The sequence below is a fragment of the Pinus tabuliformis genome, chromosome 5_1 (genome assembly GCF_031772625.1).
Source record: "Pinus tabuliformis cultivar Carrire ecotype Pingquan chromosome 5_1, CPIR1, whole genome shotgun sequence".
Taxonomy (NCBI): domain Eukaryota; kingdom Viridiplantae; phylum Streptophyta; class Pinopsida; order Pinales; family Pinaceae; genus Pinus; species Pinus tabuliformis.
Genome location: NC_142305.1, coordinates 99,607,584 through 99,632,313, shown reverse-complemented (window position 1 = coordinate 99,632,313; position 24,730 = coordinate 99,607,584). Strand labels below are relative to the sequence as shown.

Sequence of the window (24,730 nt, the reverse complement as noted above, 5' to 3'; positions counted from 1 at the left end):
AATGCTTTTATTAATTTCTTCAATAAATCAAGTACAATATATGTAGGGCTCCAACCCTAGACGAAGACACCGATCTTCTATCTCCCAGGCTCCAACCTGTATTTGCCAAGCATCGACTTGGACTTCCAAGGCTCCAACCTTGTCAATTTTGAGTCACTAACCTCAAGGGCTCCAACCCTATATTTGGTTCAGGCTCTAACATGGTTTCTTGAGGACTCCGACCCTATCTTCCAAGGCACCAACCTTGTCTTTTTGAGGCTCCAACCTCTTGGGCTCCAACCCTTAGCTTTACTTCATCAAGATATATTTGGTTGTACTTCACGGCTCCCAATGTCTTCTTCAACGAGCCCTGTCAATTTTCAACTATCCCATCACTTAGTCTCCACGTCACGTCATCAATGACAACCTTGATCTTCACATGAAGGTGTCTCCACTGTTCTTCATGGTACCCAAAACACAATTCTCCAAGGTTACTTCATGACGGCTTCAATCATTCACAAGATCTCTACTAATGCCCCCAAGTCAGCTTCTAAAGGGTCTTCAACAATTTTTTTTGCCTCAACAAGACTGATCTTCAATATGGTAACAAGTTCAAGCGTTCACAAGTCTCCACAAGTCAACAGATCTTCAAAACACAGCAAGTCTTCAAGGATTCTTCTTTGGGATCTCCAATTGGTTGCTCAACAAAGTTTGCTCCAAACAAGTCTTCAAATGCTTCAAATGATTGTCCAATTTAGGTCTATCCAAAGTCCTCAAAAACTGCTATGAGCCTGCTCCAATGTTAGCTTAATGAAGCTGCTTTACAAGTCTTCTATGATGACCTTTTTGATCTGCTCTAAGAGTGACTTCAGCGATACACAAAATTGCTGCTACAAAATTCTTCAAAGAACTGCTTCCAAAGCTGATTAGGTTTGTACAAATAGATCTCTTGTTGAATTGTTCTTGCCACAAGGATGTCTTCAAAGACAGCTCTAGGAGGGGTCCAAATTCTGGTGACAAGAAGGCTTAAGGTCTGTAAAAATGTATGTACGCAATCTTCAGATATGTCACTTCACAGCTCTGCAATTTTTATAAGTCTGCAAACTTCAGAAATGTCACTGAATTTTCTCACAAGTCTGCAAGTCAATCTGCAATGAACACTAACCAACCAATCTACAATATGACTGCGATGAGTAGCCTTCCTCAAGTCCGTAAGAAAAGTCTCTTACAGGATTTACAGGTCAGCAAAAAGTTCTGATTATATTCCTTTCTCTCTTGTTAGTTCACGAGATGTGAACTATATCTTCTCTTCACCGAACGCAAAAGCTTAGTTGAATGCATAATTGGACGGTTGATACTTTGTATATATACAGTAGTTCAACATATGGTAAAAGGTTACATCGATGGCTTAAGGTGGGCCGACCAACATTAATGTAATACGTAATATGTAATACATTCATAAAATATGCAGCGTCCAACGTTAGATACGTTCAGCGTAATATGTCCATCAAATATGCAACATCTAGTTTAAAAATCTGTTCAGCTTCCACGTAATATGTCCATCCAATATGCAGCGTTTTTTTAATTATTTGTTATGTAGTATTTGGCTTGGGCATCAAATATGTTATTTTTTTTTTATATATCCAACATAGTTTACGACAGATTCAAGAGAACATGTCAATCTTTGGTCTTCCATGTGTTGATGCACATACATTATATCTGTCTGCCATGTGAAAGAAGATCATGCAAAAAGACTTGTCTGCCATGTGAGTGTTATATCTCATCAAATGTCTTGTCTGCCATGCAAAAGACTTTATCTGCCATTGTATCCCATCTGCCATGTACATGCTGTAATTATACATTGTTTGCCATGTATGGTCATAGGGAACAAGTATGTCATGTTTGTCTGCCATTAAACAAAGTCATGTTATATGGTAATGGTAAGGTTCATAGCTATATGATGTTTTCGTAGGTGTTTGGGAATTAAGAGTTTATTTTAATAGAGTATTTATTTTTATATAATAAAGGCATCATAAAAAAAAGGTTTCCATTTTATGGATAAAGGTATATTTGATAGGATTTGGGTATTCATGTAAATATGGTGTGTATGCTTCAATAAGGCTAGGATATTATATGGAACTTGCATTAATATTTTAATGCCTAAAGATTCATCTAGGGTTTCATTAGGATATGTAAAAGGATTAGGATAGGGTTTTATATGAAAGGTCTTCACACTTGGAACTTCTTCAATAGTTTGGATATGATTAGGATTAGTGTTTGCTTCAACAGGGTTAGAGCATTATGCAAAGCTAGGATTTCCCTAGGGTTAGGGCAACATCACGCATCACAAGAATATTTTCCATCTCGTCAATGCCATAATGACATCAATGACAACCTTGACTAACACACAAGATGTGGCACTAGCTAGGGACAAACCCCAATGTGGGGAAACCCTTGATCAATTCTTCTTATATTCTTCAGTAGTTCAGTAGAGTTACTTCAATTTCTTTATTAGCCCAATATTATATCCAGTTTATAGCAATCACATAAACATGATAGTAAAATGCAGATAGAACATAAACATAAACAATGGAAGACAAGCCAAGACAAAAGGACACAAGATGTGGCACCAGCCAAGGACAAACCCCAATGTGGGGAAACCCTTGATCAATTCTTCTTATATTCTTCAATAGTTCAGCAGAGAGAGAGAATACAAATTTACAAATCTGATAATTTATGATAGCAACAGAAAATCCCTAACCAGAAAAGTCAACGCTGGTCAAACAAGGCATAATTCTTCCTCTAAGCAGCTTGGTCAAACCCAGTCAACTTTGGCCTCCAACAACAAGCCCAAACAACGCAAAACAGTGCGAAAAAGACCAGTCAAAAGCTGGTCAACGAAATTCAAACTGTAGCCAGCCCTAGGGCAATCAACGCTGGTCAAATGGGAGGTCAAATCACCTCAATTTCAGTGCCCAGATCTGCGGCTTGCCAAGGAGAAGTTCCTCACCCAAATCCGCAGTCAAGAGGAGGTCAACGCTGGTCAATGCAGTGCAAGAAACAACCTCTGCAATTCAGTCAAACTGGTCAATGTAGTCAAATAGTGAAACAGATCCTCCTTCCTTTGCACGTGTGAGAGACAACTACCACATTTGCGTACCCAATCAAGTGAGGAGAGAGAGATGCATGAAGATGAGATGATGATAAAATGACTTGAGGTCTCTTCCTTTTATATGCAACATTGAGGATGAGTTGGGGCTTTGAATGCCTGTTTTGCTTGCTGTCCGACCTTGACAATTTGTCCATAATATAAATAAATTCATATATTTATTTGTACATGTCGGAATCGGATGATATTTAGATCAATCCTACACCTCTCGGAGAGTGGAATCTAAGAAAAATATCAATTTTCATAAATAAGATGACCCATGTGGAGTTTGGCCCTAGTTGTCTAACAATAACACCATGAATTGAAACCTCAAAGTCTTTCTATTATGAGAAATACAATACCAGCAGAGTAAGGCTCAGTACATGCGTTACAAAGTTACATCATCCAAAGATGGAAAATAGGAGCTTGATAGCTTCCTTTTATAGAGAATGAGATAAGAAAGCCCCCCAAGTGGAAATAACGACTAGTTGGCTTGATCTTTGTCGAAATAATCTCATCCGTTGAAAATAATTTGATCTTCTTTTAATATCCACCGTTGTTTTTTAATTTTTTTTTTTAAATTTGAGGAAAAATTCGAATTTATCTTAAAACCCCTTTTTTATTAATCCAAAAAATAATATTTTGGACTAATTTCCTCAAAATATTAACTTAGACTTAACCACCAAGGTCCAAGGGGTCAAATTTTCTTAAAAATTTAATTCTTCCATTGGTGGAGGACCTCCAAAAATTAATTCTTTTTTGACTTACGAATGTTTTGAATATTTTCCACTTGGAGAGAATTTAAATACTCTCAAATTATTTTTTGACTCAAAATTAATTAATTTTTTGGCTTAGGATTTTTACTTTTACCAGAAAAATTAATTAATTAGGAGATAATTATTTTTTTCACCCTCAATTATTTTAGCCATGGTGTCTAACTATGAGTAACCATGCACTAAAATATTTCTACATCAAAATATTACAAATTGATTCAACCTTTAGAAGGGGAAATACATATTTAGAGATAGAACCTCAAGACATTACCCAATTTTACGACACAGTATGATCTAGTATGAAACCAAGTGTGTTTATAAAAAAATAATCTAGTGATGGTGTCTAACTATGAGTAACCATGCACTAAATTATTCCTAAGCCCACTTTTACATAGAGTCGATAAACAATAGGACTCACTTAAGACATTGTCTCACTTAAGACATTGTCAATGAATTCCACCCTTGCTTTGGGGTATTATTTGGGAGAAAAACTTTGCCGATTATGCGTGTTTTCAAACACACATAACTCTAGGAGGTTAAAAATCTCCATATGATGAAACCCTTTGACAAAAATCATAGGTTTACCTAGGTGTTGTTACATGGCTCAAGGTCATACTAACATCATTTACAATAAACTTTGCAGAAATTGGGTTTAAAATGATAAGAATGTAAGCTGAATGATGATATTGATCTTCAAAAAATTTTGTCCACCGCTTTGTACTATGCTTCTTGCACTGTTGACAAAGTTTGGTCACCACTATCCAAGAGAAATACTGGAAAAGTTATTGAGGGAAATTTTACCCTCACTCCAAGCAATCCCGACACTGTCTGACGTCTGAAAAGCAAGTTGTCCAAACACCCCTGCACAAGCCCTGCGTCACCTCTGTGCAAACCCTCACACATTTAGCCTGGAACTGATGCCAATCAAGCTGTCCTACTTGTTGTTGACTGGGAAAATGTCTCTCCGACACTCTGGACAATCTTCCTGGCCTCTGGAATTGAACACAACCTTCCCTCTAGCTAAATCAAATTGCCTTCTCGAAGCACTGCGCAACCCCTACGTAGCCTACTGAAGATGAATTTCGACCTCCTCTTTTTGACTCTCTGGAACTGGAAATCCTTCATCCGAATACTGTTGACCTCTTCTGGCACCTGCTACTCACCCTGAAAAGCAAGTTGTCCAAACACCCCTGCACAAGCCCTGCGTCACCTCTGTGCAAACCCTCACACATTTAGCCTGGAACTGATGCCAATCAAGCTGTCCTACTTGTTGTTGACTGGGAAAATGTCTCTCCGACACTTTGGAAAATCTTCCTGGCCTCTGGAATTGAACACAACCTTCCCTCTAGCTAAATCAAATTGCCTTCTCGAAGCACTGCGCAACCCCTACGTAGCCTACTGAAGATGAATTTCGACCTCCTCTTTTTGACTCTCTGGAACTGGAAATCCTTCATCCGAATACTGTTGACCTCTTCTGGCACCTGCTACTCACCCACTAGCTTGATCTCCGTTGCTAAATCACTCTTGCGACTGGGAATTTGAACAGCCTAGTCAACTGAGTATTTGCAATGGTGTTTCTCCATCTACCTATCGACCTCTTCTTATAATATTTAGTTGGAACCCCAACGACTGAGATCATCTCCAAGTTGATCCGTGTGAGTTTCTAGATAATTCACACCTTTCTCAATTACTTACTATTAATTAACCATTTTCCCTAAGTTAAACTTAAGAAAAAATTAAATGATGGTCAGTTAATTTAATTGAGTTGTTTCTAGGTGGAATTTCCAAAAACAATTTTTTGGTTTTGGAGAACTCTTGTGTTTTAGCCTCTCCACAAGGTTTCGGGATTGGAACACCTCCGATGCTACAAAAAAGAACACTCCCTCTCAACGATGAGGGTGCTCTCTCTCTAGTGCTGCACAATCTTTCACAACACCCTGTCTCTGCAACATCCTGCCATACAGGCTGCTGATGTCTGACAATTGTAGCTACCTGCCACTGTCCACCAACTACTGTGCTAACTTTGATTCATCTGCTACTGACTGTAGCTGAACCATGCTGCATCTGTGTTGCTGTTGACTTTGCATTGTTCAACTTGTACTGTTGCCAACTCTGCATCTGCACTATGTTAGTTTTTGTAGCATCGGATGTGTTTTAGCTACGAAATTTGGTGGAGAGGCTAGAATACATGAGATCTCCAAAACGCAGAAATTGTTTATGGAAATTCCGCCTAGAAATGACTTAATTAGATTAATAACCATTTTTTAAATATTTCTTGTCTAAACTTAGGGAATATGGTTAATTAATCAGTATTAATTAAGTCAAGGCGTGAATCATCTAGAAACTTACACGGATCGATCCAGAAATGATCTGAGCCATAGATTAAGATTTAATGTTGGTTGTTGGAGTCCCAACAGGAAGATATAAGAAGGGACCGATGTGGTGATGGAGAATACACCAGAGTCACTTGAGAGGTTCGATTTCATGAGAAGATCGATTTCCAGGTTAGCAATAGTCAATTGCTAGAGAGAGAGAGCTAATGAGATCGAAGCAGTGAGTGAAGGGCAAGGACAATGATCGCATGAAATATTTTCCAGATCCAAAGAGGTAGCAGTAAGAGGGCTGAGTTATCCCAGAGAGGCAGCGCTGAGGGACAACGCAGTTGCTTCAGCTAGGCAGTTCTATTTGGAGGAAGGAAAAATCGTTCTTAGTTCTAGAGGTCGAGAAGAAGTCCCAGAGGGCCAGAGAGACGATTTTCTCAGCATCCAAAGGCAAAATGACTTCATCAAAGCCTAGTCCGAGGCAAGCTGTCCAGCCAGCTACGCAGAGGCTGACACAGAGCTCTAGGAAGCCAAGTTTTGGTAGGGAAAGTCGAGCTAGAGATTGCTTGTGGGCGAAGGGTAATTCCCTTTAGTATTTTGTCCATATTTTCTTGTTGTTTGGATTGCCAGTTGGGCATCCATAAATGTACTCAGATTTGACTGCTGCATAATAAAATAAAACCCTCACCGCTGCACCGGTTTTCCCCAGTTGGGTTTTTCTGGAGACATTGGTCCAAAAATAACTGTGTTATTTCATGTGTGTATTCTAGCATTTCTTCCAACATTTATTCTTCCACAAGTTTATTTGTGTAGATTGCAGTGTGAGTTATTCAATATTTTGCTGTAGGAAACAATAAATAAAATTGTTAAAATTAATTAACGATTAGGAGAATAAATTCTAGTTGCTGCAATAGGATTCCGGTTGTGGAATTTTCACATGGTACCAAAGCGCAGTTGATCAGCCGGAGAGCTCAGTGGCGAAGACAAAAGGCGTTTCGCTGTTCATTGTGGGCAGCAGATCGAAACCCCATAGGCAATGGAGTCACTTTGCCGAGAGGCCGAGTTTCCTAAGGAGATTCGTTTTTCTGAGTGAGGGACAAAAAAAGTCGATCTCTCCAGATCGATTGACTCCAGACGCAAAGGGAGCTGCCCAATATTTTAGCAGAGCAAATCTCTAGCTAGACGTAGTGCTTTGCAACAGTTTGCTAGAGTAGAGCTAGTGTCAGGTGGAAGAAGAGCACATACTGAGGGAAAATTTTCCTCAGGGAATTTCTAGTCTCAAGAAGTTCGATTTTCTTTGCATATCAGCAGTCGTTGTGAGCACAGTTTCTCACTCCAGAAGGGAGTGTGAATAGCCTAGTAGTAGCTGGGCAGAAGGGAAGAGGAGATTTTCGACATTTGATTGAGATGGCCACTTCTGGACTTCGTGATCAGTACAGGTTGGATGGAGCGTCCAACTATGTCATCTGGAAGGCAAGGATCTCCTTCCTTCTGGATGAATATGGCCTGAAGACATATATTGATGCAGTGGTAGCAGTGCCCCAAGATCCAGATTAGCTGAAGGAGTACTGAAAGGAGATGGCGTGGGTGAAGAGGTTGATCTTAGATGGAGTTCGGGATCACATTGTTTCACACATAATTGCCAAAGGTACAGCCAGAGAGATGTGGGAGACTCTCTACACACTGTACCGGGACATTTCTGAGCAGCGAAAGATGTACTTAGAAGAGAAGCTGAGATGCAACAGGATGCAGAAAGGGGAAGGCATGACCCCTTCCTCACTAGGATTCAGGAGGTTCGAGATCAGTTGTCAACTGTTGGGGCAACACCTCAATCCACAGAGCTAGTGCGATTGGCACTAAATAGTGTCTCCGAGGAGTGGCTGGTATTTGTCCAAAGTATTTTGGGCAGAGATACCTTGCAAAGTTGGAAGAAGATGTGGGTTGATTTGCAGCAGGAGGAATTGAGGCGTGCTCTGTGAAAGAGTTCCATCGGTGGCAACAACAACGAAGCGACCCAGGTGAAGTGCTTCAGATGTGGTGAGATCGGTCACTACAGTACCCAGTGTCTTCTCAGGAAGAAGGACAAGAAAGAGAAGCAGGACCAACGTGCAACATCAACAGAGGCCGATATGTTGTCCTCCAGGCTGGAGGAAGACTTCGCCATGTTTGCGGACATACCTTCAGGAGTGAGGTGGGGAGATTTGGTGCTGTAGCCCCAGAGCGCTACAGATGGGCAGGATCCTTGAGGAGTCCACCTCATGGATCAATACCTTGCTACAAGGGCCCATAGTTTTTAGTAGCAGGATGGATCAATGACAATTGATGCAGTCAAATGCTAGAGTGACAGTTGGCGAGACTAGTAGTAGTCAGATGCTGGGGAGCATAGTGCAGAGTTGGCAGTGGTGCAATTGGCACAGTGTAGAGTCAACGACATTGCAGATTCTTCAGTGACAGTGCAGATACTAGCAGCAGTCAGGGACTCAGGTGGTAGATGCATTATACTGATCATAGTTGATTCACTATTTTGGATGCTTTTCAGTTGCATATGTTGTAGTTGCAGCAACAACAAAGGAGAGAAAGTTGTAGTGTTGGCAACAGTTCAGTAGGGTCAGCAGCAACACAGATGCAACGTATATTAGAGTTGCGCAGTGGTTGGTGTGTAGATGGCCAGACATCAGTAGTGTGACAGGAGATGATGCAGAGACAGGGTGCTGCTACAGGGTGTGCAGTAGCACTAAAACGCATTCCTCGCTAAGAGGGAGTGTTAGTTTTTGTAGCATCGACGTGTTCTAGTCACGAAATTTGGTGGAGAGGCTAGAATACATGGGATCTCCAAAACCCAGAAATCGTTTATGGAAATTCCGTCTAGAAATGACTTAATTAGATTATTAACAAGTTTTTAAATATTTCCTAAGTCTAAACTTAGGGAATATGGTTAATTAATCAATATTAATTAAGTCAAAGCGTGAATCATCTAGAAACTCACACGAATTGATGTAGAAATGATCCGAGCCATCGATTAAGATTTAATCTTGGCTGTTGGAGTCCCAATTGGAAGATATAAGAAGGGATCGATGTGGTGATGGAGAATACACCAGAGTCACTTGAGAGGTTCTATTTCATTAGTAGATCGATTTCCACAGTAGCAACAATTACTTGCCGGAGAGAGAGAGCCAGTGAGATCGAAGGAGTGAGTGAGGGGCAGGGACAGTGATCTCCAGAAAAGATTTTCCAAATTCGGAGAGGCAGCAGCAAGAGGGTTGAGTTATCCCAGAGAGGCAGCGCTGAGGGACAATGCAGTTGCTTTAGCTAGGCAGTTTGATTTGGTGGAAGGAAAAATCATTCTCAGTTCCAGAGGCCAGGAAGAAGTCCCAAAGGGATATAGAGACGATTTCCTTAGCATCCAAAGGCAGGACGACTTCATCAGAGCCAAGTCTGAGGCAAGCCATCCAGCCAACTACGCAGAGCAGCGCAGAGGCTGACACAAAGCTCCAACAGGCTCAGTTTTGATAGGGAAAGTCGAGCCAGAGATTGCTTGTGGGAGAAGGATAATTCCCTTCAGTAATTTGTCCAAATTTTCTTGCTGTTCGGATTGCTAGTTGGGCATCCATAGATGTACTCAGATTTCACTGCTGGATAATAAAATAAAACCCTCACTGCTGCATTGGTTTTCCCAAGCTGGGTTTTTCCGGGGACATTGTTCCAAAAATAACTGTGTTATTTCATGTGTGTATGCTAACATTTCTTCCAACGTTTATTCTTCTACAGTTTTATTTGTGTAGATATAGTGTGAGTTATTCAGTATTTGCTGTAGGAAACAATGAATAAATTGTTAAAATTAATTAACAATTAGGAGAATAATTTCTAGTTGTTGCAATAGGATTCCGGTTGTGGAATTTTCACAAACTGCAACCCAACTAATAGTCCCTCTCAACTGTTGCTGCTACTACTGCAACTATAGCAACTGAGAAGCTTCCAAAACACTGAATCAATTGTCTCTGTGCTGCAACTGTCTCCTAAGTCTTTGACTGCTACTAGTTTTTGCACTGTCTACTGGGAAATCTGCACTGTTGTTGATTCTGCACTATGCTTCTTGCACTGCTATTAACACTGCTTTGCGCTCCTCAATATCTGACTGCAACTTGTCTACAACTATCACTTTGGAATTGACTGCACCACCTGACACTGATCCTCCTACTATTGAATATTGTGGGCCCCTGTAGCAAGGTAATGATCCAAGGAGAAAACATTATCCGATGCTTACCTCGATGGACCCTGCCCGAACTCTAAACAACTCTGGGACTAAAGTTCTACATTGCCCCACCTCACTCCTGTAGGTATAACTGCAAACATAGCGAAATCTTTTTCCACTCTTGAGGTCACCCGATCAATCTATGCGGATGCTGCTGCCTGATCCTACTTCTCCTGCTTGTCCTTCTTCCTTTGAGGACACTGAATACTGCAGTGGCCAAACTCGCCACACCTGAAGCACTTGATCTTTGACAAATCCTTCTTTTTCTTCTTCTCCCCCTGCGAGCCTTGTCCCTGACTAGGACCTTTTGCCTTCCCTTCTGATGCAATGGCCACATTATCTTCCTCCTTCACCCTTCGATCCTTTGCTGCTACTGCTGCTGATAAAGCTCTTTACTAGAGCTTACCTCGTCTCTTCTTGAGCAAGATCAACACACATTCTGTCCCACCTAGGAAATGTATCTCGTCCCAAGATGCTTTGGACAAAATTCTCCCATTCCTCAGTGACACTATTGAGGACCAACCTCACCATTTATGTGGGAGGAGGCGCTTCTCCTACACCTGTGAGTTTGTCCCAGATATCTTGAAGTTTGGTGAGAAAGGCACTAATGACTTCTCCTTTTTGCATCCTAGCATTCCTCAACTTTTCTTTCAAGAATATCTTCCACTGCTCGGAAGGATTCTGATACAGCCCTGAGAGAGCATCCCACATTTCTTTGGCTGTGTTCTTGCCAAACATATGTGAGACTATATGGTCTCGGAGTGCATCCAGGATCATCCACTTCGTCTTGGCCATCTCCTTCTTGAATTCTTTCAACTGATCAACATCGGTGGGTTCTGTCACAACATTCTCAGCATAGGTCTTTAGACCATACTCATCCAGCAGGAATAACTTCCTAGCCTTCCAGATGATGTAATTGGAAGCTCCCTCCAACCTGCCTTGATCTCTAAGCCCAATAGTGGCCATCTCTGCAAAAACTCGACCTGGGTTGTGTTGTATCAATTTCTTTCACCAAAGAAATCTACAAATTCTTTGTTTAGAAATTGCCAATTTCCTTCTTGGATAGATGCTCAAACATATGCTTATTTATGCTTTTGAATGACTTATTAATTCTATTTTGATAATAATAATTTTAATTTTAAAATAATCATATTTTTATAAAAATATAATGGTATATTTTTATGGAAATATCTATTTAAAGTTAAAAGTTATGTTATAAAAAATTATTTGGGTCAACCCTAAACGTAAAATCAAGTTAAAAATTCAAAGCCTATGGCCCACCCTGCACTTAACTATTTAAACTCCCCTATTTTCCCATGCCTCGAGATATGGGCATATTAAATCCAATGGTTATCAATATATTTTGGACCCCCCAGCTCTTCTGACATTTAACGAAGGGGGGGGGGGGCTTCGAAAAGGATGTTTTTACCTTACCGCTTTTTACACATGTCATCTCCTTTTTCACTTCGCACCCCCCCTTCCTAAACCACTTCCTACCTACCCCCCTCCTCCGAAAACCATTTTCCCTATTACATTTAAATCTTATAATGATTGGCGGGAAGGTTTATGGTTCTGTTGGATTAATCAAAATGATTAATCGAATTTTTCTGGAGTTAGAGCTTGGGTTCTTCACAAGCTTGGATGATATATTATGAAAATATTTTACAGGTGAAATTCATTTATCAATTACAGGTGCACGTAAAATAAATTTACAGCTACAGGTGAAATGAATTCCCGGTGCAAGAAAATGAATTTACAAGAGAAAATAAAGGGAGACTTTTGCAATCATATGTTTATGAAACTAATGTACAGGTGAGCAAAAATGAGATTCATGTAAATACATTTTACGATGGGAGGCTAAGGTAAAAGAGGTGTAGGTGAAATAAATTTACAACTACATGGTGAAATGAATTTACTGGTGTAGGGGAAATAAATTTTACAGGTACACATGAATTTGAATTTACTGGTGCAGGGGAAATAAATTTTACAGGTACATATGAATTTGAATTTACTAGTGCAGGTGAATTGAGGTTACACATGAAAGTAAATGGAGGATAAGTGAAAATGAGTTTTTATAGAGAAGGAAAAACAACACATGGTTTTGGGAATACAAGAGAAGGAAAAACAACACATGGTTTTGGAAATATAAGAGAAGGAAAAACAACACATAATTTCAAATGAGTGGATGAATTTATTTAATAAAATTATTTGAAGAGATATTTTCTGAATTTCATTTAGTAAATTCATGAAAATAGAAAAATATAAAATTCATTTACAGAATATTTGAAAACATTTATAAAATATTTCCTTCCAAATATTTTATGACATTGGTGAAGCATTGTCAAAAAGTGACATAAAATCATTCCAAGAAGATCTTCAGCGACAACTTCACAAACCCCAGATTTTAAGGCACAAAATTATCAATTGAAAGACAAATGGCAGAATCAGCAGCTCTAGATTTCAAGGGCATGGAGATATCAACATTCAGAAGACACCTAGCAGCAGAAGATTAGCAGATTGAGGATCATTCTGCAGATTTTCAGCAGTCATTCAACTAATTTCCAGATATCAAGGCACAATACTTTCAAACAGTTCCAAATTTCTGGCAGAGTATCCAGGGATTGTTTTATTTTTAGTATATTGCTTAGGATATTATTCCAGAAATATTGTAACAATTTAGGAGAAGTTTATTCTATATATTCCATCATTTGTAATAAACAGGGGTTGGCTTTTGATGCCAAAACCTTTCAGCTCTATAAAACTTCTATTATAGAATTCCTAATCAAAGCCTTCCGGCTCCAGTTTATGAAAGAATTTGTGTTTCTAGTATGTTTTTCTAGTGTTTCCATAACTTGTTTTCTGCACATGTTCAAAGTATTATAGGAGATCTGGGTAAGAATAGATTGAGTTTCAATCTCTCTAAAATCCCCTACAAAATTATAATCGTTTAAAGAGATTAGTATACTGGACTGTCTGTCTGAGGTAGCTCTTCTTTGAACTGGTTATTGTTTGTCCTTCTATCTTCTCCTGAATGTGTTTTGTTGGGCTGTAGAAGTATTCTACACGCATCCAATTTTGCTTGTTTAATTAAGTATTCTGTCTGACTCCTTAATTATCAGGAATCCCCTTATATTCTTCTTTCATATTCTTTGAAAGTTAAGCTCTTCTGTCAAGCTGGAAGCTAACACTTTGAGAAAGGACTCTGCAAGAGAGGGATTTATTCATGAACATGAATTGTGCAATCATTAGCAACCACCCCATTAAGTCCTAAATCTGGCCATTGTGCTTCATAGGTTGTTGTTCAATGACATGTGACCAACGTTAAACAAAGTCTCATAACAATTGAGGGAGCCCCCTCTGATTGAAGGGCTAGCTTGATCCTAAAGACTGGTTGAGTGGGTTTCCTGGCATAGTTTTTGCAGCCAAGGAATGCCTACGGGAAACATGTACAACATTTGGCACTGTTGCCGAGGAGCTAAGTAACGAAGAGACCTTTCTCCGTAGAACGATAAATATTAGTTCTATTCCTTGTTGGTGAACAAAGAGTAGGCATTTATTATTGGTTGCATTGCTTTCACCTGTCGACTCTACTTTGTCATATGCCGATTCCATTGGGTTACCGATCCCACTGTTTCGAGACCTCAGCTAGCCAAAGCTCATTGATAGTTGTTGTTTTTTCCTCTCAGCTATGATAAAAAATCTAATATCTCCACAGAGGATGCAACGCCCAAAGTTCACTTGTGAGTATAAGTTTCCTATGGAATTTGAATTTTATATTGTATATATTTTTCAGATTTTCAGCTGTTGGTAATGTGGTCTGTCAATAAATCCCCTCTTCACTTGGTTACATTGGAAAGCAGATTACACCTAACAATGTAAAGTTTTTCAGTTCAGTTAGATAGAGGTATGTGGGATTGAATTAGTTATTTTCAGATTTAGTGTGCAGTAGATCAGTGGTTGGTTTGCAGCATAAGGATTATTTCATTTTAAGCAGTTGGTAAGCAGTAAATGAGTAATTATTTTTAAAGCAACAGTGTTGGAGGTTTTGGTGAGATTTTCTTAACTATTTTAAGATTTGTATTATTTATGCTGGGAATAGTCAACAATGGATAGACAGGCAATCTTGTTTACATTGGTCATATGTTTGATGTCATACTTACATCAATTGTCTTGGAAGAAAGCCTATCCAGGCTGGACATCATCATTCAATTTTATTCTGCATCACTGTTTGACAGTAAGAGAGATGTTGTTGAGAGTATTATAAATGACAAAAAATGGAAACAAAAAGTATTACTCAAATTAATTTGGAGGCCTAGACATTGACAGATTCTCAACTATGAACTCTTTCATGTTTTCACAACATATAGATGGGAAAGTTGATGTTTTCAAGGATATAATGTTTAGTTGCAGCAACCTTGAAAATTTGATGTACCACAAACACTTAAAGGTATGGGCTGCAGGTCAGAAATCAAGTTATTTTTAATGAAGCTTTGAATATCACTTATCAAACATCGCATAGCTAATCCAAAGTTGAAACAATTGCTGGTGAATCAAAGGGTTGTGATGAGCATTGGATGGGAACAACGAGCTATGTTGACAACTGATATAAAAAGCAAGATATATTATGAGATCTGAGGTTGTTTATCATCATTCACTTGGCATGAACATTATTCTATTGGCAACTCTATTTGCAGTAAAAAGAAGAACTTGTGTCAAGACCTATATTTCATCTTATTGGGAATGGAGAAATCTGTAAATAAATTTGATTTTCAAAATTTAGTTCATTTCAACTCTAAGTTTGCAATAATGCTTTTAGAAAAGGATTTGGAATAGGTCACAAGTTGTAGTGGTCAGATTATAAGTTGAGGTTACAGTTAAAGATTGCAGTGTTCAAGGAGTATCAGTTTGATTATAGCAGGATGTAGCTTCAGGTCATAGGTTGATGGCATGACTCCATTGCCCAACAAAAAGGCACGGGTCTACTAGTTCTCTACATCCCACAGGGAGAGGCAATCCCCAGTTGGAGCCGATGTTGTAGCAATTTCTTTCACCAAAGAAATCTACAAATTCTTTGTTTAGAAATTGCCAATTTCCTTCTTGGATAAATGCTCAAACATATGCTTATTTATGCTTTTGAATGACTTATTAATTCTTTTTTTATAATAATAATTTTAATTTTAAAATAATCGTATTTTTATAAAAATATAATGGTATATTTTTATGGAAATATCTATTTAAAGTTAAAAGTTATGTTATAAAAAATTATTTGGGTCAAGCCTAAACGTAAAACCAAGTTAAAAAGTCAAAGCCTATGGCCCACCCCGCACTTAACTATTTAAACTCCCCTATTTTCCCATGCCTCGAGATATGGGCACATTAAATCCAAGGGTTATCAATATATTTCAGACCCCCTAGCTCTTCTGACATTTAATGAAGGGGGGGATCCGAAAAGGATGTTTTTACCTTATCGTTTTTTACACGTGTCATCTCCTTTTTCACTCTGCACCCCCCCCTTCCTAAACCACTTCCTACCTACCCCCCTGCCCTCCGAAAACCATTTTCCCTATTACATTTAAATCTTATAATGATTGGCGGGAAGGTTTATGGTTCCATTGGATTAATCGAATTTTTCTGGAGTTAAAGCTTGGGTTCTTCACAAGCTTGGATGATATATTATGAAAATATTTTACAGGTGAAATTCATTTATCAATTACAGGTGCACGTAAAATAAATCTATAGCTACAGGTGAAATGAATTCCCAGGAGCAAGAAAATGAATTTACAAGAGAAAATAAGGGGAGACTTTTGCAATCATATGTTTATGAAACTAATGTACAGGTGAGCAAAAATGAGATTCATGTAAATACATTTTACCATGGGAGGCTGAGGTAAAAGAGGTGTAGGTGAAATAAATTTACAACTACATGGTGAAATGAATTTACTGGTGCAGGGGAAATAAATTTTACAAGTACATGTGAATTTGAATTTACTAGTGCAGGTGAATTGAGGTTACACATGAAAGTAAATGGAGGATAAGTGAATATGAGTTTTTATAGAGAAGGAAAAACAACACATGGTTTTGGAAATATAAGAGATGGAAAAAAACACATAATTTCAAATGAGTGGATGAATTTATTTAATAAAATTATTTGAAGAGATATTTTTTGAATTTCATTTAGTAAATTCATGAAAATAGAAAAATATAAAATTCATTTACAGAATATTTGAAAACATTTATAAAATATTTCCTCCAAATATTTTATGATATGAGCTTTTATAGAGAAGGAAAAACAACACATGGTTTTCGAAATATAAGAGATGGAAAAACAACACATAATTTCAAATGAGTGGATGAATTTATTTAATAAAATTATTTGAAGAGATATTTTTTGAATTTCATTTAGTAAATTCATGATAATAGAAAAATATAAAGTTCATTTACAGAATATTTGAAAACGTTTATAAAATATTTCCTTCCAAATATTTTATGACATTGCTGAAGCATTGTCAAAAAGTGACATAAAATCATTCCAGGCAGATCTTCAGTGACAACTTCACAAACCCCAGATTTTAAGGCACAAAATTATCAATTGAAAGACAAATGGCAGAATCAACAGCTCTAGATTTCAAGGGCATGGAGATATCAACATTCAGAAGACACCTAGCAGCAGAAGATCAATAGATTGAGGATCATTCTGCAGATTTTCAACAATCATTCAACTAATTTCTAGATATCAAGGCACAATACTTTCAAACATTTCCAAATTTTTGGCAGAGTATCCAGGGATTGTTTTATTTTTAGTATATTGCTTAGGATATTATTCCAGAAATATTGTAACAATTTAGGAGAAGTTTATTCTATATATTCCATCATTTGTAATAAACAGGGGTTGGCTTTTGATGCCAAAACCTTTCAGCTCTATAAAACTTCTATTATAGAATTCCAAATCAAAGCCTTCTGGCTCCAGTTTATGAAAGAATTTGTGTTTCTAGTATGTTTTTCTAGTGTTTCCATAACTTGTTTTCTGCACATGTTCAAAGTATTATAGGAGATTTGGGTAAGAATAGATTGAGTTTCAATCTCTTTGAAATCCCCTGCAAATTTATAATCGTTTAAAGAGATTAGTATATTGGACTGTCTGTCTGAGGTAGCTCTTCTTTGAACTGGTTATTGTTTGTCCTTCTATCTTCTCCTGAATGTGTTTTGTTGGGCTGTAGAAGTATTCTACACGCATCCAATTTTGCCTAGTTAATTAAGTATTCTGTCTGACTCCTTAATTATCAGAAATCCCCTTATATTCTTCTTTCAAATTCTTTAAAAGTTAAGCTCTTCTGTCAGGTTGGAAGCTGACACTTTGAGAAAGGACTCTGCAAGAGAGGGATTTATTCATGAACAAGAATTGTGCAATCATTAGCAACCACCCCATTAAATCCTAAATCTGGCCATTGTGCTTCATAGGCTGTTGTTCAGTGACAGGTGAACAACATTAAACAAAGCTTCATAACAATTGAGAGAGCTCCCTTTGGTTCAAGGGCCAGCTTGATTCTAAAAACTGGTCGAGTTCGTTTCGTGGTGTAGTTTTTGCAGCCAAGGACTGCCTATGGGAAACAGGTACAACAGGTTGGAAATCTCCCTCTCTCTCCTGCTCGGCTACTAGCTCTGTTATTCACACTCCTTCCTGGAGTGAGAAAATCTGCTTGTTGCAATTGCCGACTACAACTGGAAATTTGGATTTCTAAAACTAGAAACCCTCTGAGAGAATTCCCTTTGTGTGTGTGCTTTCTCTTCCTTTTGGCACTGATTTAGCTATTGTAAACTGCTGCAAAACCTTTTGTGCCTAGACAAGATAACTACTTTGCGAAAATCTGTGGTACTGGTGTTCTCTCTGCTTGCTGGTATCGCTTTTTTGGACAAGTCGAATTTTTTGCAACCCTGCAACTGAAAATTGAACCCTCTGTCCAACAATTTGCACCGCCTGGCTAGGCACTATGCACCCCGGAAAATCTCTGCTTGCTGCTCCCTCTGAACAATGAAATTTTCTCTCTTCCGCTTTTGACCTTCTTGTCTGTCAAATATGCTTTGATACCATGTGAAAATTCCTTGAAATGCAGCCACTGTAAATATTTCTTGTAATTGGTAAATTAATTATGCAATTTATTCTATTTATGACAAAATAACGAAATATTCACACATCAATTTCTTCACCAAATAAAATACCGCGGAAGAAAAAATTGAAACTGAGAAATACTAGCACACACATAAAAATTTGACACCGTTGTATTTGGACAAAAGTCCCCAGAAAAACCCAATGTGGGAAAACTAGTGCAACAACTGAGGGTTTATATTTTATTATTTGCAGCATAAATTCTGAGTACAATAAAATATCGCCAAATTGGCGATTCTATCCAAGAGAAATACTGGAAAAATTACTGAGGAAAATTTTACCCTCACTCCAAGCAATCCTGGCACTGTTTGGCCTCTGAAAAGCAAGTCGTCCAAACACCCCTGCGCAGGCTCTGCGTCCCCTCTGCGCAGAGCCTCACACGATTGGCCTAGAATTGATGCCAATCAAGCTGTTGTACCTGCTGCTGAATGGGAAAATGTCTATCTGGCACTTTGGAAAATCTTCTCGGCCTCTGGAATTGAAAACGATGTTCCCTTTAGCCAAATCAAACTACCTTCTTGAGGCATTGTGCAACCCTTGTGCAATCTCTTGGAAATAAATTTCGGCCTCCTCTTTATGGCTCTCTAGAACTAGAAATCCTTCCTCCAGATACTGTTGACCTCTTCTGCCACTTGCTACTCATCCACTGGCTCAATCTCCACTGCTGAATCACTCCTGCAACTTAGAATTCAAACTGCCTAGGCAACTGAGTATCTGTGTGTTCTCCATCTTACCCATCGACCTCTTCTTAAAATCTTCAGTTCGGACTCCAACGACCATGACAAAAACTTAATCGATGGCTGAGATCATCTCCAAGTCGATCTGTGTGAGTTTCTATATAATTCACACCTTTCTCAATTAATTACTATCAATTAACCATTTTCCCTAAGTTAGACTTAAGAAAAAGTTAAAATATGGTCAATTAATTTAATTGAGCTGTTTCTAGGTGGAATTTCCAGAAACGATTTCTGGGTTTTGGAGAACTCTTGTGTTTTAGCCTCTCCACAAGGTTTTGAGACTAGAACACCTCCAACGCTACAAAAACTAACAGTAAATTACTTTAGTGAATATGTTTTAATATCAACTATTGATGTCAAGTGAGGCAAGATTTAATCTTGGCTATTAATCACTTTGGAGATTAGGGTTAGGGAGATGGGAAAGACACATTACATCAACCTAAGATTGAGAGAGGCATCTCCGTGAACAATGTGCTGGGTTTGAGGGAGTGCAGGGAGGTTAAAGGTCAAGATCTATAGAGAAGATTGAACACCGATCTAGGGTAGATTGATTGGATCATTCCAAGTTTATTTTGTATTTTGTATTTTCCCACTTGGACCATTATCCCAAGTTGAAAGCCCAAGTAAGTGTGGATTATTAATGAAAAAATTTGATTGGGCAGAATTTGTGTGTTGTTTAATGAGATTGGTTATTTTATTTTTTCTTTCGTTGAATGTTAAGAACCTAGTTGTGTAATTTATTCAATAGATCTCACTTTTGCTAGGCTAATATTTCACCGATGTTAGGTTTAATGGGAATTAACACAGTATTAGAGCTTGATCTCTGAAAATCGTTCTCAGAATTACAAGAACCTAGGTTTGTATAGGATCTCCAAGTTAAGTTTGGTAGTGATCGTATGAAGGAAAAACTTTTATTTTTGGGCCGAAGAAATTGGCCAGCGCTGAGTTTGAAAATTTTCTGCAGCTATGCAAGTAGGGGGCTCACTTTTTGAGATATAAAAAAAGAAAAGAAAAGAAAAGTGGGGGACCAATTGTGTGGTTGATAGGTTTGACAACCCACCTAGTGGCCAAATTTTGCATGAGGGAGTTGAGGAAAAGTAGCCGTAGCCGCTAGTAGTTGTGGCCCATCAAAGTGGTCGATAAGGAGAAACTGCAGAAGATCGATTATGCGCTAGGGCTAGAGTAGGCGGTCGGTCAGATTTGCTAATAGAGGCCATAGTTGAGGGTGACAGAGGTTCGGGCGGTTGCAGGGAGTAGCCGCTAACCAATAAAAAAAAAGGACCAGTCACTTGGGCCAACCGACATTGAAGAAGCAAGTGTCGAAGGAAGGCATCGGACGGTCAAAATTTGGGTGGTGGAAGAGGATTAGATAATGCTAGTAGTAGAGGTTGAAAGGTTTGGGGGTCGCCAATTGGGTTGAACAATGGAGGGGGTGCTGAAGAAAGGCATTGGTGATTCAAGTGCTTGAGGAAGTGGCTGATTGGTTGTTGAGTGACGCTACACAATGAAAGATAGAACACATATCAAGGCTGGAGACTAGGTCGACAAAGGAGGTCAAACTTGAGTTGTGCTGAGGGAAGAGGGAACAACTGCGAGTGGTGGCACAACTGTCGAGTAGCTTCCACAACTATCCAACAACTTGAGAGTGTCAGACGACCATAAGCATATACGAATCAGAACGAGTAGAGGTGCTGGAGGTTTGATACAGTAGACTAGTGGAAAATACATGTAGCTGTGTAGAGGAGCTGCTGAGGGAGGTAGGGTGGAGTTGTAGCTAGCATATTTGCTAACCACTAGCAGATAGCATAGAGGAGTTGGTAGTGGGTCCCTTAAGGACCAGGCAAAATATGCTTCATAAAGTTTTTGGCAAGATTTGGTTAAAAATGGCTGTAGTGGGTCTTCGGTATGATGCCAGGTTAGACGGAGAGTCAAAATTCCTACCTTGGAAGGCTAGGGTCACCTTGGTACTCAGTGAAAGTGATCTCTAGGAGATTGTTGAGACTGAGACCCTGGAGTCATCAGATCCTCAAGAGAAGGCCCTTCTAGCAAAAAGGGGATAAAGGTGCAGAGGGTACTTATGGATGCCGTTAAGAATCATTTGATCCCTCAATTGAGAAAAGGACAGCCAAGGAGATGTTCGAAGCATTGGCAGGATTATACCATAGCAAGAGAATAAACAGGAGGATGTATTGAAAGATATGCTTCCAGACTGCTTGTGAATAGGAAGTGGCATTTTTGATTTGTTTCACCCTGCAACACTGCCTCACCATTCCATTTCTGGTAACAATGGGATTCAGTACTTGACATTAAAATGAAATAGATAAAAAATTGCTGTAATCAGAACCATTCAGTCATGCCTGATCTTTGAATAAGATTGTCATTCGTTATATTCTTGAGGAAGCTGAAATAAAACACCTTTGATTCTAATTTCTTCTTGCCAAGTATTGTTAAACTTCATGCCTTTTTTGTCATTTCATTTTGTCGTTGAGCTTATTTAGATACCCTTTGTGTTTCAACAATTGATAGCTTTAGTCTGTATGTTTAATTTCCTATTGCATAATTTATGAAGCCTCTTATGATTTTATTCTCTTTGTCGTTACTGTCTTTTGACAATGATTGCTACTTTGTGCTGACTGCTGAGTATCATCTACTGTTAGATTTTTGTAATTTTATTCTTTTGTGTTAAAGTTTCTATATCTGATTAAACAAATGTTAACTATAAGAAGATTGAGCACGGGGTTAAGTGTATTGTTCCAGGCACGGCTTGCATTCTGTAAATTCATGGTCACTCCTTCAACGTTGCTGGTGTTGGATGAGCCGACTAATCATCTTGACATACCTTCAAAGGAGCTGCTTGAGGTGAAAATACTGAACTTTAATTTGCATCATGCCGAAAAGAAGTCCTCTGACACTTTCCCTTCATAACACTTTAGTCATGAAATTTAATTTTGAACTTAGGAAGCACAAAATTTTGACATACTAACTAGAATCCAATGATCAGGAAGCAATAAGAGAGTACCGTGGAACAGTTATTGCAGTGTCCCATGATCGATACTTTTTGAGACAAATAGTCAATAGAGTGGTGGAGGTGAAAGATGGAATGCTGTGGGATTATGTTGGTGATTATAATGTATGTACCTTTGAGACTTTACTCCTTTTTTGGTTCGTTTGCTGGAACTGCCAATTATGTACAAAGTACTGCATTCCCTTGTTCAAGAAGTCATGTTAGCATAATATTGAAAGTTGCCTAGATAAATAATAGATTAGAATGTTCTTTAATGCCAATATAGGAACTATATTTTATCATTCTCTAGTGGCCTTGTACTAAAGTACATCTCAAAGTGAAATTTTTTAATGCTGTTTAGAAGGCTGTTAGAAACTACGATGTCTTTATTTTCATGAGAAATAGCAGTAGCGAAAAGATCAGTAGAGAATGGGATGCCTGTTTGTTGAAGAGTGAATACATGGTATCAAAGTACTTCTAAAACTAAAAGAAGGCAATATCATACTGCTGCAAGTGCATAGTATGAAAAGAGAGATAAGAATCATCTCCATAGCAGTTGAATTTGATGTGAGTTATTGAAGCATGTGTGGCTGATGTCCAAGTGCATCTGAAATAGAAAGAAGGCAAAGTTATGTGGTTGCAAGTGTGTGTGTGTGTGTGTGTGTGAGAGAGAGAGAGAGAGAAGAATCATATTTGAAGCCATTGATTAAGATGCATGTTTATTAAAAAGTGTGTGGGCGATGACAACAATCAAAGTGCATCTAAATTAAAAGAAGGAAAAATCGTACAAATGCAATTTCATATTATAAAGAGAGGTAGAAGAATTATAATTATAGCAACTTATTCCAATGTAATGTAATTGAAATGTCCAAAATATTAATGTCCAATACAGGGCTGTGGGGGAGCACCCCCCTCAACCCCCCTGGCTCTTGAAGCACGCTTTGAATGGAAGCGCTTAGGGAGCGACCCAAGGAGCATGCTCCCACCAAAAAAAATCGTTCCCTGGTCGTTCCTACCAAAAAAAATTCACTCCCTCCCTAGTGCTTCCACAAGTGGTTAAGATTCTCAACCCTAGCAATGTTGACAATCAATGGTAATGTTAAATTCTTAAAGTAAAAGATCCTTTTACTTAAATTTTTAACGTTACCATGAAATGACTTAGGTTGTTTGAGAGTGGTTTCGACTTCATTGGATTTCATATGGAGAAAATAGATTTTTAAATATCACTAAAAACCCAGCAGACTTAATGGTTTTCAGGATTTCAAGGTTTCGAGATTGCAATGTTTCCAATTGATTCTATCATGCATAAGGATATGGGATTGACATTTGATCAAGAGCATGAAGCCCTTTAAGTCCTTGATGTTGGTGTTATTGATTGTTGAACTTGATTGATGTTGGTGACATTGCTTGTTAAACTCCTCTACCATGGCCTTAACTAAAATGTACCCTTTACTCAAAGGAAAATAATTGGCTATGCATGCTAAGCTTTTTCTACCATATTATATAGTTGAGGAGATGAACCCTTGACTCAAACCAAAATCATTGGTTAGGCATGTTAAACTTTTTCAATTTCTACGATATTATAAGGTTGAGCAATCCAAGACTTAAGACTTTGAGCTAGATGATGTTTATGTAGCTCTTGTTGACGATTCCATTCGTAGTGGTGCTTAATCAATGATGAGTTTCATGAGTGATCATGTTGATCAGTGATTTGTAGTTTTGATGTCTAGTTTTGCTACTACTACCACTACTACTACTGAGGAGGCAAAGGAGTCTGAGGAGTCCTTAGACTCTGAGCCAGATGATGTTTATTTAGCTCATGTTGATGATTCCATGTCTACTAGATGATTGAAGTTATATTGTTTAATCCATGTTTTTATGCTTTTTATAACTAATTCATCATTCTACATGCTTTTGTTGACATATATGCATCAAAATATATAAAAATATATATTATATAAGTTTCGCTCCCGATTTGCTCCTGACCGGAAAGCTTCTGAAAATTGTCACTCCTTGCTCTTGCTTCTGCTTCCGTTCCCACTTCCAAGCAACCTAGGTCTAGTAATGACTAAAACCGGTCAATGGAATTCAACAATATACAAAGTAATAATAGCAAAATAAAGAGTGTGCCCGGGTCATCTCTGTAAAAGAAATAAGCAAATGACATAGTAACAAATAAAGGTGGGGGATATACCTAGAATGGGTAAATCATTGAGAATGAAGTACAACCTTGGAGATGAAGATAGGGAGAGTAAATTATACCACAACTAAGAGAGAAACTTAACCAAACGTAGGGGGAAAGATAAAAACAAAGTAGACTTTAGTTAGTCACTAAACTAGACCAAGAGATTT

General features: G+C 38.3%; 1 protein-coding gene across 2 annotated transcripts in view; it reads left to right on the top strand.

Annotated features, from left to right (window-relative positions):
• The window catches only part of LOC149163626 (ABC transporter F family member 5-like), a 294,737-nt gene that overhangs the window by 180,649 nt on the left and 89,358 nt on the right, over positions 1-24,730 (top strand). The window contains exons 6-7 of one of the 2 annotated variants that reach the window (XM_089431789.1): positions 22,132-22,233; positions 22,376-22,504. The exons of the other annotated variant lie outside the window; for it this stretch is intronic. Coding sequence (XP_089287915.1) covers positions 22,132-22,233; positions 22,376-22,504 — 231 coding nt within the window. The remainder of the gene's footprint in view (positions 1-22,131; positions 22,234-22,375; positions 22,505-24,730) is intronic. 2 annotated transcript variants of the gene reach the window in all.